This window comes from Gobius niger, assembly GCF_951799975.1.
Source record: "Gobius niger genome assembly, chromosome: 21".
Lineage (NCBI taxonomy): Eukaryota > Metazoa > Chordata > Actinopteri > Gobiiformes > Gobiidae > Gobius > Gobius niger.
This window is the reverse complement of record NC_136872.1, coordinates 23,232,843-23,248,827: the sequence shown is the minus strand read 5'-3', so window position 1 is coordinate 23,248,827 and position 15,985 is coordinate 23,232,843. Positions and strand designations below refer to the sequence as shown.

General features: G+C 43.0%; 1 protein-coding gene across 1 annotated transcript; it reads right to left on the bottom strand.

Annotated features, from left to right (window-relative positions):
- Positions 1-3,159: 3,159 nt before the first annotated feature.
- Positions 3,160-9,343, bottom strand: LOC306980648 (N-acylneuraminate cytidylyltransferase-like; the record flags this gene model as incomplete). The annotated part of the gene is made up of 8 exons (XM_079580076.1): positions 3,160-3,374; positions 4,010-4,175; positions 4,257-4,428; positions 5,832-5,926; positions 5,995-6,131; positions 7,321-7,476; positions 8,396-8,538; positions 9,099-9,343. The coding sequence occupies 8 exons, from the start codon at positions 9,341-9,343 to the stop codon at positions 3,160-3,162; spliced, it is 1,329 nt and encodes a 442-aa protein (XP_079436202.1).
- Between the last annotated feature and the right edge of the window lie 6,642 nt (positions 9,344-15,985).

Below are 15,985 nucleotides of genomic sequence, written 5' to 3'. Positions count from 1 at the left end.
ACTCCAAATAATTAAAGTGTGGTGGTTTTATAGGCGTGGCGGCACAGGTTCCCCAGGTGTAGAGCTGCTCCACCAATCAGCAGCCAGGACTCCGTACACAATCCACCAACCACAGCCGAGGACCACAGCAGCTGATCTACATAATGGGAAAAACACAAGTTTAAGCCACACAGTGAAACTGGGGAGCCTGGAGGCCTGGGGGGTTATTTACAAATCACTTTTTAGTCCGGTGTTTATTCTTCTTTTACGCATAAAGTATATTCAAAAACCATGCAGTACAGTTATATACTTACTTGGCTTTTCTACCCGCGGATTTTCCTATAACATGTGAATGGTGTTTATGATTTCTGATGCTAAATATCATGTTCATCTTTATGTTTTGTGTGTTCACCGATAAATGAAATAAAAACAGTAGACAGAGTTTAACGGGTTGTTCATGTCCATTTTATTACATTTTCCTTCATAAAATTACACACAATTCTGAAAAGTAAAGGCATAAATTAAGAGGTACAATAATTTTAAAGTAAGTGGATGCTTCATTAAACCTTAAGATTATCGTTTCACAGCTGTACATTTAAATATGTCACGTCGTCAGTCGTTGCAGAAAATGTGCCTCAAACTACAGTTATGATCATGTCCATACTCGTTCATTTAAAGTATTTTCCTTCTTCCTGTTGTGGTGCAGGTAAAGGAAGTCGTTGCACAAAAGCATCAGGAAGCTAGTGTTTTCACCAGGCCCGTGCAGAGGGGGGGCGGAGGGGGCCTCTCCTGCACAGAACAACGATCTCCACACCTTGTGCTTCAGATCGCTCTTTATTTTATCAGTCGGCCTCATAATCCTAAAAAAATAAACCTTGTGTGAGACTCGAGCGCCGCATTCTCGCTATTTTTGTCAAAATAGTTCAGCTCTATGTTCTCTTAAAACAACATGAAACTCACACCCAGACATTCTCAATAGCTAATGTTCTTTTCTTAAGCCTCTGTTTTCAGTCACAGCTCAGAGAAGAGAGAGACATGAGGGAGACGGGTGTGAAAGTGTGTTTCTGCAGGGGCGCTGCTAAGACACCTGTGGCCTCAGGCAGAGGCCCCTGAAAAGTACTAACAAAAGATACAGGCAAAAAAACAGTAGTAATAAACTGAAATAATAATAGCGGTTGGCTTTCCCCAAATTTATATTTTTTAGCTCCTATACAGCTCCTTTTACTTTTGTATTAAATAAAAAACACAGTCAACATGTCAATTCCTCAAGCAAGACACTTTAAGGTGGTGCAAATATGGTGACTGATGATTAATTTGTTGGACACTAATCCTATGAGATGAGATTTTGTGACAATTTGTTATTATAAATAGAGATGAAATAGTTCCTTTCACTGAACAGTTTAACAAAATATGTACTTTGTGCAGCGCAGCTCCTTTGATCTTTTTCTTTTGCTACTTTCAGTACTTGTTTGGAGGCATTTTTATCCTGCACTCCTTTATCTTTCAGTAACAGTTACACAGCACTTTGTTACATGTTGTTCTACTGCACTTTTCAATCGAAAAACCTCAGTAAATGTCAAATGGCCTTTGGTTTATAAACTTCTTTTTACACATTTTAAAGGGTAACATGTTACTCATCATATTAACTCATATTACGTACGGGATCGGTCCCAGAGTATCGTGATATGCATCGGATCGTCCCAGCCCGAGTAATGAGTAACTAAATATTCCGTATTCCTGTTCATTGATACAGGGTTTCTCTCATCACTAGACTTGTGTTGTGAATCTGGTTCTGACCAACACACAACTAAAGATATAATGTCCTCTATTTAAATCAAAATGTTGAAAACAATAATAATAATAATAATAATAATTAAGAGCACTTTTTAAATATAGATTATAAACTTATATTGACTACAGGAATATCAATATTTCAAAATTCACCACAGCAAAAATAGGCAACATCTCTGATCAGCAGATCCCCATTAGAAGTGTGTGTGTGTATATATATATATACATATATATACACACACACACAGACACCTTTCATTTCAGTCTCCGTCACACAGTTAATTATCGGTAAGATAAGCCTTTACTGATCTCACAAAGGATGAAACAATGTAGTTTCTCAGTCATCCAGGGAGTTAATCAACTCAAAAAAAAGGGCTGAAGCAACACTGCTGGACTTACTTTTTAAAAAGAGCTGACCGTCTCACTGTCCATCCCGTCAGCTTCCTCAGAGCGGTTGTCCGTGGTGACCACACCCACCAGATATAGACGCGGTGGGCGTGGATGGTGAATACCCAGTGACGGCAGATGACGTCACTGGCGGAGGCCCCAGACATGGCCTGGGTCCAGGCCGTGTCTGGGGCCTCCCCCGGATGGCTCTGTCCCAGGTGTTGGACAGCTGGAACCTAAGTTCTCTCATATATGGCTTCCTTGCCCCCTCTCTCAAACCACCGCAGTGGTGGTCACTGGGTATTCACCATCCACGGCCAGCGCGTCTATAGGTGTGGTCACCACGGCTCGAGCTGTCAGCTCTTATTAAAAAGCAAGTCCAGCTGTGTTGATTCACCCCTTTTGTTTGAGTTGGTCTCACAATGGATAAATTCACTTATCCGTTTGCTCCCTGGTTTATAGTTTAGCTTGTGGATGTTCTCACTTGATTCACGCAGCTATTGCAGATTATGAAAGCTTCAGTCAATATACTCGGCAATGTTGTAGATCAGGTTTCCAGCCTTTTGTCTCGTGTAATCCTGGGCCTTTTATTTACTCTCCGAGCAGCACCTGCCCTGAGGGTATTGCTTATTAGTTAGAAAGTGAATGACTCGTACTTATTACCTGATTATTTATCAGTAAAAGGGCAGCTAAGGGCTCTCAAACTCATTGGAGAATGTTTTTAAATAGTTTTACTTTGACCATAATGTTCCAATATGCCCCTGGTTAGGAACAGTGTTGTAGATGGAGACACGGACCTAATGAGGTTAATAAATTAAAGCACAAACCTGTTCCCTCCAGCAGATGGCGCCCTCGGCCTATGCCCAGGGCTCTTTGATTATCATTGTTTTTGTCATATTCAAATGTGAAAAGAGATTCAATTGTCAAAAGTGTTTGAAAGGGGAAGTTTAGGGCGAGGAATGTGATCTTTGTGGTTTTCTCTCTGCAGTCGTGGTCTGGCTCTCAGGAGCTGGTGAGGTCGATCCGGTCCTGCTCCAGCTGAGACTTGGCCTTGCGTTTCTGCAGCAGGATGTGCTCCGCAAACTCCCTCATGGCGCCTTTGCCCCCGAGCGCGGTGCAGATGTACTTGGCGGCGTTTTTGGCCACCACGGGCGCGTCGGACGGCACCGCGCTCAGGCCCGCCACGTTCAGGCACTGCACGTCGATCTCGTCGTTTCCTGAAGAGAGACGGTTATTTTTTAAGAGTCAGTCCAGTCGTTTGTTGAACTGTTACACAGAACAAATGGAAGCAACATGTGCTTTCGAGGTCGGCTGTGAATTTCTAATTTATTTACTAAAATATATTTTATTTGTTTTATTTATTTAACAAATATGACAAGAAATATGTATGAAGTGAATTACTTAGATTATTCAGAGTCGAGGCTTTTAAACTGAGCTGAACTCGCTGTAATCATTACATCAGTCACATTATTATTGGTTATTATTGGAGTTTACAGCCGATAGGCCAGTGTAAGGTCTCATTTGAAAGCTAAGACCTACAAAACTGATGTAAGATTTTTCCTTGCATTGTTGTCACTCTTTAATAATTTTTTTAAATGCTTTTTTTGCACATATTATTGTGTTTTTGCAACTTGTTACATTTTCATCCTCATTTACATCTTGTTTTTGTTGCTATTGTGATAGCTTTTTTCAAGAAGCTTTTAGATTTGGGTAAAGCCAAACTGGAGACAATGTGTTCGGTTCAGGTGGGGGTTAAGAGGCTAAATGTAGCTTCCACATTGTATAGAACAGAGTCTATTGTAATGAAAATAGATGAGTCCTGTTGGTTGATGCGTGGGTGTTCAGTACTAACCCATGAAGGCCACGTCCTTCCAGCTGAGCTTCCTTTCCTTCACCAGCGTCTCCAGTTCGTCCAGCGGCTGCTCCCCGACACGCAGCACCTCGCAGCCCAGACGCTCAGACACCTTCTGGCACAGAGCCTCCTCGAAGGGGTCCAGGCTGGAGGTCAGCAACATCACCTGGAGACAGGAGAGAGCGACGGGTCAGTGGGAGGACACAGGCTGAATACGACCCAGAGGCTGGTCCTGCCCTAGACCCACCTCGACCCCTTCCTTCTGCAGCTTCCGGATCGCGGCCGTGTCCCTGGTGTTTATGGAGACCATCTCTTCACCGGAAACGCTCAGGAAGATCCTGCCCTCGGTCAGACAGCCGGAGACGTTACAGAACATGAGCTTCACCACCTCCGGAGTGTCGCGCCCAAAGTAACCGTACCTAAAACAACCAAACACCAAAGAAATGGATAAGGATGAGATGAAGGGAGAGGCGGCAATACAGTGTCTACAACAGTGGTTCTCATCCTTTTGGAGCTGCGACCCCCATTATAACAGGTAAAGGGGTTCGTGACCCCTCGCCAGGGTCACACCGTGTTAAATAGGAACATTAGCTGACATAATTCTTAAAACCAAAGAAAAAAAACAAATGGCTGAAATAAAATTCATCAACTACGAACAAATAATGGCACTGGTAAAATAGCAAACACATACTACAATAAAACATTAGATTATATGCTAGTTAAAATATGTATAATTTATCTAAACAATCCAGCGACACCCCAAATTTGTCTCACGAACCCCAGGTTGAGAACCACTGCTCTACAAGATCATATCGAAATTGCGGTTTGGAAGACATGCAAATTAACAACAATGAGTTTATCTTAAAAGTCAAGAAACGTAGAAAGACTGGGGAAAATATTGGAAAAAAATAGGGGGGAAATGGGAAGAAAAAAATGAAAGCAGGTAAAATATGGGGGAAAATAGGGACAAACATCGGGAAAAAATAGGGAAAAGGTTGGGAAGAAATAGGGGGGAAAAAAAGAAAATAACGGAGGGCCCTTTTTCCTTAAACATATTAATTAATATATTGATATTCATTTTTATCAATATCACCGAGCCCTAGATAAAGGATTACACTTCACTTCACCAAAGGACATTTCAACAAATTACTACTCCATTAAATATGAACTGAACTTTTGCACATTTTTAAGTCCCCACACGTTTTTGTTTAAAGGAATAGGCCACCGTTTTTACATACTGAGATATGTTCTTACCTTAGCTTTGACGAGTTCTTTAGGACCTGTTTGGCATCCGCACAGTAAAGTGAAGATTACTGCGCGGATTTCGAACTACTCCTGGTATTATTACGCCTTACAATATAGTTCCCCCTTTTATCCGCTTAGAAAATCCACATTGTTTAATTTGGTGTAATTATACTTTGTAGTGCAACACTTCACGTAACCATATTTAAATAGGGAAAACGTGGAAGAGCTTGGTAGCTTCTATCTTGACCTGTTTTGGAGCTATAGAGGAGAGAGGGAGAGGCTAAATGCTAACGCCGTCTGCGCTGTGTTTACGTGACTGAAGGCACGGGTGAAGATCAGACAGGTCCTAAAGAACTCGTCAAAGCTAAGGTAAGAACATATCTCAGTATGTAAAAACGGTGCCCTAATCCTTTAAGGCTGTGTTTGTTAAAATTGCGTAAATCTTAGCAAGATGGAACTAATTCGAGATATATTTTGCAGGTGTGGATGAGAATTAACAATGATCAGACAGCAAAGGTTTACGTTATTATCTATGCATTTCCGTGACTTGGGGAAGCAGATTCTGAACGGCTCCGACCTGAGAACCCTCTGCTCCGCCACAGGCCAGTCGATGTCCACGTCGATGTCCACGCTGTACTCCGGCCGCACCTCGTAGTACGCCACCTTCCCGCCCTGAGCAGGTGCACAGGCAGAACCGTAAAGACGCTGCTCTGAGGACGAACCTGAGCGAGAGGCGGTACCTGCAGGAGCCCCTGGTCCTCGATGAGCTCTCGCCGAGTGAAGTAGAAGGATCCGCTCTCGCACAGCTCGCCGTCCCAGTCCTGGCGCCGCGGCCGGTTACACGGGTCCAAGTTCAGAGGGCGGGTCAACTCCCCCGCTGCAGAGGAGGACAGAGGAGGAGACAGGAGGACAGAGGAGGACAGAGGAGGACACAGGAGGACACAGGAGGACAGAGGAGGGCACAGGAGGACACAGGAGGACAGAGGAGGACACAGGAGGACAGAGGAGGCCACAGGAGGACAGAGGAGGACACAGGAGGACACAGGAGGACACAGGAGGACACAGGAGGACAGAGGAGGACACAGGAGGGCAGAGGAGGACACAGGAGGACACAGGAGGACAGAGGAGGACACGAGAGGACACGGGAGGACACAGGAGGGATGAAATCTAAATTAATGCTTGTTAATGTCTAAATACTGTATCTTAAAGGTGAGATCCTACAGGTAAATGGGATGAAACTTTCACTGTAAATTTTCGAGGAAAAATGCATTGCAAGTTCTGTCATTTTATGTTTTCATAATAAAAATAAAGCACTTTACATATAACACGAAAACTGTCTATTTTCAGGGACGAAATCCGCGCAGTAATCTTCACTTTACTGTGCGGATGCCAAATTACTGCCGGTATTATTACGCCTTACAATATAGTTCCCCCTTTTATCCGCTTAGAAAATCCACATTGTTTAATTTTGTGTAATTATACTTTGTAGTGGAACACTTCACGTAACCATATTTAAATAGGGAAAACGTGGAAGAGCTTGGTAGCTTCTATCTTGACCCATTTTGGAGCTATAGAAGAGAGGGGGAGAGGCTAAATGCTAACGCCGTCTGCGCTGTGTTTACGTGAAGATCAGACAGGTCCTAAAGAACTCGTCAAAGCTAAGGTAAGAACATATCTCAGTATGTAAAAACGGTGGCCTATTCCTTTAAGGTTAGCAAACACCCATTCAAACATCAGAATGAGCGGAAATGTCGATGTTCAAAAGAAAGCCGGGAAACCTTTGTTCGATTTCAGCCATAACTGGAGTTGAATGCGTTTTAGACAAATCATTTTTGCATTTTCTGTGAACATATGCAGTAAAAGTAGTCAAGTAGTCAAGAAATGTAGATTTAAGCCAGTTTGAGTCCAGTTTAATAGCATAGGGGTAATGTTGGGGGGGGGGATCCGGTGCAGGCAGGAAACTAATAGCAGGTTTTATAGAAATGCAGTGGAGTAAAAGTAATAAGTTCTATAATAAGTGTTAAATTTCCGTCGACATGAAAAGAGCCTCCAGAATGAATACGTACAGTCCTTCTTCACCTCCTGCCAGCGGAAGTGATGCCGCCGCACCACCGCGAACACGGAGTCATATCCCTGCTCCGTGATCAACTGCAGCGCCCCCTTCAGGTGGAACGGGTGCAGGCAGGGGGAGGTGGCCTGGATGTTGCAGACGATGTCCACCTCTGGGAAAACAACGACCACAAAGGCTCCGTAAACATTGTGACGGAACATCGCAGGATTAACCTCTCAACCCCCGCTTCAACCAAGTGTATTTTCACGTTTTCTATGATGCTGTCAGACTCAAACCCTCTTTGTAGTGCAGCCGTAACCTTGGCTCTCGGGCACCATATGTCTTTGCTTTCTTATCAGTGTGGCGCAGAGCAGAGCTTATTTACCCTCCTCATGTGGAACGAGGAGACTAGAATGACTGGTAATAAACTTTTACAGCATAAGCCACCTAGACTAGGGCTGCACGATAATGAAGAAATTTAATATATGCGATGAGGGACTGTTATTTGTGTTAATTATGGCCTTCGTAATCAATTAATCGCAATCAAACATTTATATAGGGGTTGTATTTCTGTCTTAGAGGCATGTGTCCAATGCTTCTTTGTATTTTCCTACATTTTAACCGATCTTGGTGGAGATGTAAGGCCTGTGTGGTCATTTCAAACACTTCAAAGACAGTGGAGTTTATTTTAACTTCTTAATCTTATCTGAACTGAGCACATTTTCTCCCAAGCTTCTTGAAAAAAGTATCAACATAGCGATGAAAATGAGGATGAAAACACAAAAAAGTGACAAAAGCAGGAGTAAAGAGTGATGAAAACTAACAGAAAATTAACCAAAAAAATGATTCAATAACAACAAACGGATGACAAAAAAAAAACAATAATAAAGAGACGCTGGCCAAGAAGCTTTTAGATTTGGGTGAAGCAGAACTGGAGAAAATGCGCTCGGTTAAAGTGGGGGGTAAGAGGTTAAACCAGTTTGTGCGGCTTAACTGTGTGAATAAACTGCACTACTGGGTGTTTTGTAGATAGACAGAGAATATCCAGCTGGAGGTTTTCCCTAATGTGCATGTTTTAGACGTTTTCAGACCTGGGTTGAGGCGGACGAACTCCTGAATGGTGTCCAGGGACGTGGAGGAGTCTTTGGACACCTCCGCAGACCGGCGGTGGACCCGAGCGCCACAGGAGAGGGCAATCTTCTCAATGTTGTCGTGGTCCGTCGACACCCACACGCTGGGGAGAAACACAACCATTACTGCGGCTGAGGGGAAGATCACTGGAAACATATCTGTTGAATGACTGCAGGGATTTGACATGTTTGGTTTGCAGTGAAGGTTTTTAAGGTGTGGATTGGTATTGACTTTTACTTTACAGGAGAGTCACAAAACTAACTACGCTTTAGAGCAGGTATCGGTCTTTTCTACACCCCTACGTTTATTACCTGGATTGAGTAAAAGTGTGGAAAAGTCTCATATGTTTGATCTTGATAAAATAGAAAAAACATTTAAATCGATATTTTATTTGTTGGTTTCTTGACATGTTTTTCTTGAGCTGTTTCCTCTTAAATCTTAACTCTTCCAAACAACACTTTCCATATGTAATAAAAGATACAATTTACTACTGAGCCAACAATTCCAGATATTACAGCGGGTTTGACAGCACAGTCCTGCAGGCTATGAGCAGTTAATGCTTTGCTCGTATTAAAAGCTTCATTCATTTTTTATAGCTCCCTGAAGCCAACCTTTGCCCTTTCACATTGTTTGCAGCTTAATCCAGTTTCATACATGACATACCTGTCGAAGAGCTCCGAGTCCACGGCTGCCCGCAGCACCCAGCCGATGAGGGGGGTCCCGGCCAGGGTCTTGACGTTCTTCAGCGGGATGCCCTTACTGCCGCCCCGGGCGAGAATCAGCGCCGCCTTGTGCCGCTTGTCGGCGGCCTTGATGCGCTTGTTCTCGGCCGCAGCAGCTGAGCTCTTCGCCCCGTTACTCTGGTGCTGCTCCCCCGCGGCGGCGGCGACTCGCTTTCTGGACGACATGGCTTCTTATTCTGGGACTGAACCTGCAGAGACGGGGGACCTGGAGGGGCTGCAGGGGCGGAATCAGATCCGCTTCCGTGTACGTTGGTATGTTCATTGTTTCGACGGTTTCTGGAGGATCTGCACAGAAGCGCCGGTGTCGCCACCTAGTGGTGCGGGAAAAAAACGTTAGAAACAATATAACGTTTTTCACACAAGTAGTAACACTTTCTGCTTCCAAGTACCAACAAGTCATGATCAAAATGAAATCTGGGCAAAATGATACTATTTATTTTATTTTACTTTATTCATTATTGTAAACTGCAACCAGAGGAAGGTAGTACTCAAGTACACGAGTAAGCAACATTTTCTCATGTACTTGAGACACTTTTTGAAGTATTAGTACTTTAAGTAGTTTTGAAAAAAAAAAAAAAAACATTCATTTAGTACTATTTACTTCTCCCCACCTGGAACCGCCACCTTAAGGTGTTGGAGGGGTTTGAGCACCTAAATGATCCTGGGAGCTCTGTTGTCGGGGCCCTGGAAAAGTGGAAGACATGATATGAGATATTAGGCTATATATGCCCGTATTGTCCATGTGCAGGTATATATAATTATAGCAATGATGGTTCTATATGGGGCAGTATCAGCCATATTACATATTTAAGAATGTACTGTAAGACAGTATTCTAAACCTGATTCTATACATCAGAAGACTATGTAAACTTATTTCCTATGTTTGATTAAGGTTTTGTATCTCTATCCTAAACCACCAAACAAACATTGTTCGCTTCAGCCTACTCCCTTTTGGACATTATTGTGTTTCTTTTCTTTTCCTTCTAACAACTTGGAACTTGGAATTGCTCAACTAAACTAAACTAAACTAAACTAAACTAAACTAAACTAAACTAAACTAAACTAAACTAAACTAAACTAAACTAAACTAAACTAAACTAAACTAAACTAAACTAAACTAAACTAGGATGGATGGATTTTTTACATCTACTTCAGTAATATCAAAATGAAGTAGGGGAGACCGGGTATGGTTGTAACACCACCAATTCCACCACTCAGGGATAAGACAGGAGTCACATGATCATATCAGTGTTTCCCCACTTCCTCCCTGATCCCACATGGTGATTGTCAAGGCAATAAACAGGTTCATGCAGATTCTATAGAGACTATAATGATTTTGAGGTAAGAGAGTAAAGTTTTTTTTACCAAGACTATAATGATACAAAAACAGTTTCACTTTACCTTTTATGTCTTCTTGGGGCCCCTGCCGAGGGCATCTGAACCCCCGCACCTGTATATACCATAACAAACATCAGCTGTGCAGCCAGACTGGTTTACATTAATAATGTCATTCTCACTCAGCCGCCGAAGTCAATGTGATCGTGCTCAGACTTTCCACTTCACGTCTGTAAAAGAAGAAAACAGAGAGTACGTTGCCTTAATGTCATTATTCTAAATATAGACTCCAGACATCATCATCAAAAGTATGAGCCCGGACCAGATTTAGGCGATTCCTAAAGGAGGACGCACCTAACAATAATAATAGAACAAACAAAAAGTATCTGTGGCTGAAATGACTGACATCGTGGCCCAGATACACATTTCACACATACAAACATTACTTCAGCTAATTTAAAATATTTTCTTCTACATTTATGAGGTATTTTACAATGAGGAGAATCTCTAAAATAAATGCTCATCTCAAATCTATGCCCGATCCTCCAAAAGTACTTTCACTGACATAATAATTTCACTGAGACACAAGTACACAAGTAATGAAATACTGATCTGTAAACTTTAAAGGCGTTAGATGCAAGTTTGCCATTTTATACTCACTACTGCCACCTCAGGGCATACGTGTAACCGCAGGTTCTACAATTTGGACCCGAAGTAACACCTTTCTGAGTGACAGTGCAGGATTTTAGAGGCAGTTGTGGTGAACAGGTCTGAGCTCATTCTAAAAACAAAGGGACGTGGCTGGAACATGTAGGAAAATGCTTAATTTAAACATTACTAAACTCTGTATAGTCCCTTTAAGAACGGCAACTGATCAAACAAAGGAGAGTTAAAACATCCTGGTGTTTTAATTATCTCAGTCCAATAAATCTTGACTTTCTTGACTTAAGGTGGCAGATGCACAAGCTCCACACAAAGGCCGCTCTCTCCCTCTGTTTATGTTTTCCTCAATCATCATTGGCTCGGCTTCTACTTGTTGTACTTGATGCAAATGACTCAACTCAACCAACCAAACCGCCCCAGCCCATTTCCAAAAGCAGAAATAGAAAAGCGCTTTGAGAGAATATGGTGGAGCAGCAGCCTTTCACCAAAAGCCACAGCTCACCTACGCATCTCTGGCATTGCTCCTCCACCTGTTGTTGTTTTTTTTCTTTCTTTGCATACTACCTTCCTGCCCTGAGCTCTTCTTCATTATTCCAGTGTAAAGGAGTGGCCCTGGAGGTGTTTGAGAGTCAATGAGCGGTATGTGGCCGAGGCGGTCAGAGGAGTTTGACAGGAATCCTCTCCTCCTCCGCGTTAACGGACACTTTTTTACATCGCAGTAGTCGCAGTTATTATCTTATTGCTCTGGTACTGACTGTTACATGGTTTGTGCCATTGTAAAGATTTAAAGAAATTCAGTTCAGCTAATTCTGAAAATGTGAACAGAATATTCAGGATCTCAAATGAATTGCAGCCTTTGAGATTTGCAAATTGTGACACTTGATACCAATAAATAAATTCATTCATTTTCAAAAAAGTGTGAGGATAATGTTATTAATGTTACATGTTTCAAGGGAACATGCAATAAAAACACTTTGATGTTTATGTTTATTTATCAGGATCCCCATGCAGAGACTGTTGTTATTCCTTCTGGGGAATAAAACCTGTGACTCACAATGAGAAATAAGGTTTGCAGAGCTTGGTTTGATCCCATGTTTTCTTCTAGTTTTGCCGGTTAAGCTTCTACTATGAAACTATGACAAAGCAACAAAAACACAACAAAAACAACCATGAAACCATGACAAAAAAATGAAGCATCAATAAAGTGACAAAAAAAGCAACTAAAACGTGCCAGAAAAGCAACAGTACTACCACATAAAAGTGACTAAAGAGCGACAAAAACGAGAATGAAAACGCAACAACAGGACAAAAATAACTATGAAAAAAATACAATGAAAAAGAGAGATGAAGACATGACAAAAACGCTTCAAAAATATGACAAGTATGTGTCGACAAAAAAGTTATGATCAGCTTTTTAGGCCTTAGCTGATCTGATAATAATCTGATAAGGATCTGAGAACTAATGGTGTTTAATGAGAGTCTTCCTGTAACTGTTTTCCGAATTCATCACATCAATCCAAAAGTGTTCTTGAAACGACTAATTCACAAATCAAGCACTGAAGGAATGTAAGTACTTTCACTTACAGGGACTACACATGTAAGTGGAACAAACATTTTATTATTTGTCCTCCTTTACTGGGAAAAACACTGTGCATCTAATTCTAAACACTTTCATGGACTTGCAGGCGAGTTTTCTTGCATTTCTGCGAAAGTGACCCCGAAAAGTGACCCCGGCAGCTGAAACGTGCCGATGAACTCGTCCCTGTGAAGTATTCGGATGCTACAAACATGTTAGGAAAGTCAGGAATGAGTTTAAACTAAAGTAATGAAACCAAATACTTTGTCTAACTCTACATTTGTACTAATGATAGGGATGTTCAGGAGTAGCAGTAGCTGCAGGCAACACAGTGGCAGAGTCTGCAGCACTCCCGTCCCACAGCAGGAGGGTCTGCAGCACTCCTGTCCCACAGCAGGAGGGTCTGCAGCACCCTCCCCACAGCAGGAGGGTCTGCAGCACTCCCGTCCCACAGCAGGAGGGTCTGCAGCACTCCTGTCCCACAGCAGGAGGGTCTGCAGCACTCCCGTCCCACAGCAGGAGGGTCTGCAGCACTCCCTCCCCACAGCAGGAGGGTCTGCAGCACTCCCGTCCCACAGCAGGAGGGTCTGCAGCACTCCTGTCCCACAGCAGGAGGGTCTGCAGCACTCACGCCCCACAGCAGGAGGGTCTGCAGCACTCCTGTCCCACAGCAGGAGGGTCTGCAGCACCCCCGCCCCACAGCAGGAGGGTCTGCAGCACTCCCTCCCCACAGCAGGAGGGTCTGCAGCACTCCTGTCCCACAGCAGGAGGGTCTGCAGCACCCCCGCCCCACAGCAGGAGGGTCTGCAGCACTCCCTCCCCACAGCAGGAGGGTCTGCAGCACTCCTGTCCCACAGCAGGAGGGTCTGCAGCACTCCCGCCCCACAGCAGGACGGTCCCCGGTTCCACCTTGTCTGCTGTTTCTCTCACTGACCTAAAAACCCACAGTCACACCCGGTGCATGGGCGATACCCGCTAATTGACGGTAATGGGATTATTGGGAGTCAATGGGGCCGTGTTGAAGCAGCGGGAGGTCGTAAACTCACTCCGCGGGGGACAAAGTGGACATTTGCATACTGCAGCCAGTAGAGCTCTGTGATGAAGAAACAGAAATATCAGGCATAAAAATGTGATTTTTTGTTGTTGACAAAGCTATGTTTGAAAGTCCTAGGAAATTAAGAGAGACATTGCTCAAAACCTGATAATGGGGGGAAAAAAAGGTTTTGCCTGTAATGAAGAAAAAAAGAAAGCTACTGGACCTTTCACATCTGCTTTAAGTGCTTTATCTTACCCTCTTCAAGGCAAAATGAAACAATATTAAAAGTAGCATGATGATTGAAAAAGCAACATTTTTCTTTACCTTCATTACATTTCCGCTGATGGAGCCGCTGCATCAGAGCATCAGGCCGTCAAACACGTCTGCAGTGAAACTCCCACCGCCTGAATATTCCGCCTCATCAGAATCACAATCGGGAGAAAGCATATGAAAAAGAGGGAACAACAGAAACGGGTTTTTACACTGGAATAAAGCCCTGCAACGTGAAAATCAACTCATTAACAGTGAGTGTCAAAGAAATAAGCTAGGTATAGTCCATTTTAGATGTAATATACACTTGCAGGGTCATTTATCAAGACAAGAGCTAAAAAACAAGTTCAAGCTAGAAAATTGCACACAGCTCTTTGTATAAGTTACATCGAATTTACCATTTGAAATTGCATGTACGACAGTATTAGGACCAAATGTGGCAAAACCATGATCTTTGACAGAAAAGTGTTTTTCTTTATTTAACCTGGTAAAACTCATTGACATTTACGACCTGGTCAAGGAAAGTCCCTCATGTTTAATTCTAATGGGCACTAATCATAGTTTTGAATTGATAATTCTTTTGATTTTAAGCTGATAAAACGTATTAGGTATTAAGCCTGTGATCCATTATGGCCCAGGGTCAGGGATCAGGATCTCAAGCCACTGGTGCGGCTCTTTTCATCTTTGAATCAAACACATAAAATGTATATGTAATAAGATGCTATGGGCCAGAATCAAAGTGGTTGATGATTTTTTATTAAGGCTGCAAAGGCCAATAATACAAGGCTATTCCACTTAAAGGCACTATACCTGCTTTGTTTCATTTTTTTTTTTTTTTTTTTTAAACACAGTGCATCTAATTATGACGCATTTGGAATGAGTCTTATTAACCCGCTGGATAGTTTTCCAGCATTTCTGTGAAAGTAAAATGTGACCCTGCGAGTTATGAAATGTGCCTAAACTCGTCCCTGTGAACAATTGGGATGCAACAGAAAAGTGGTGAATGAGTTGGATCACAACAGCATTGTCATTCTGTGGCTTCCTCTTTCATTGTTTGCTATAAAAAAAAAAAAAAAAAATCAGGTATATGGCCTTTAACCTCTTATCCACAACTGAACCGAGGGAATTTTCCCCAAATACAGCCTATAGGCCAGTGTAACGACTCATTTGAAAGCTAAGACCTTCAAAACTGATATAAGATTATTCATTGCGTTGTCGTCATGTTGTGGAGTTTTTGTTGCTTCTTTTGACGCCTTTTTTTTTTTTTTTTACTGCGGTTTCCTCACTTTTTGTTGCTTTTTCATGGCTTTTTTTTTTTACACTTTATTTGTTGCCGGTTTTAATGCTTTTTCCATCACTTTTTGTCGCTTTGATACATTTTTGTTGCTCTTTTGATTTTCTTTTTTTTTTTTTTTTTTTCAAGATTTGGATAAAGCCAAACTGGAGAAAGGGTGCTCGGAGGTGGGGGTTAAGAGGTTAAAACACGTCAGGTATAGGGCCTTGAATATCGGGGCAGATAGGCTTATTCAATATCAAACACATGGCCCATAACTTTCCTCCATCTTTCAAAACTATAGTTACTTCAGCCGAAACATTACCGATCACAAATGGCCATGTTTGCAAATGACTTTCCAGCCTCCACGCCTCGCCGCGGAATTGAGTTGACGCGGGGAGAGACCGAGAGCGGCGGAGGGGTCAGACCGGTCGGACAGGTCCCGCACTGGCTGGGGCCTCCCTCCCTCCCTTCCTCCCTCCTCGATGCCTCCTTGACTATTGCTCCGGGGCTTCTGCAGCAGCCGCCTCTCCGTTATTTCTCCCGCGCATGCGCACCCTGCCCCGCTTCCTGCTCGCCTCCTTTATACCTGCGAACTGTCTCGACCCACCTACGGCCGTACCTCTCGTCGAGACCGATCCACGGCGCCTCATA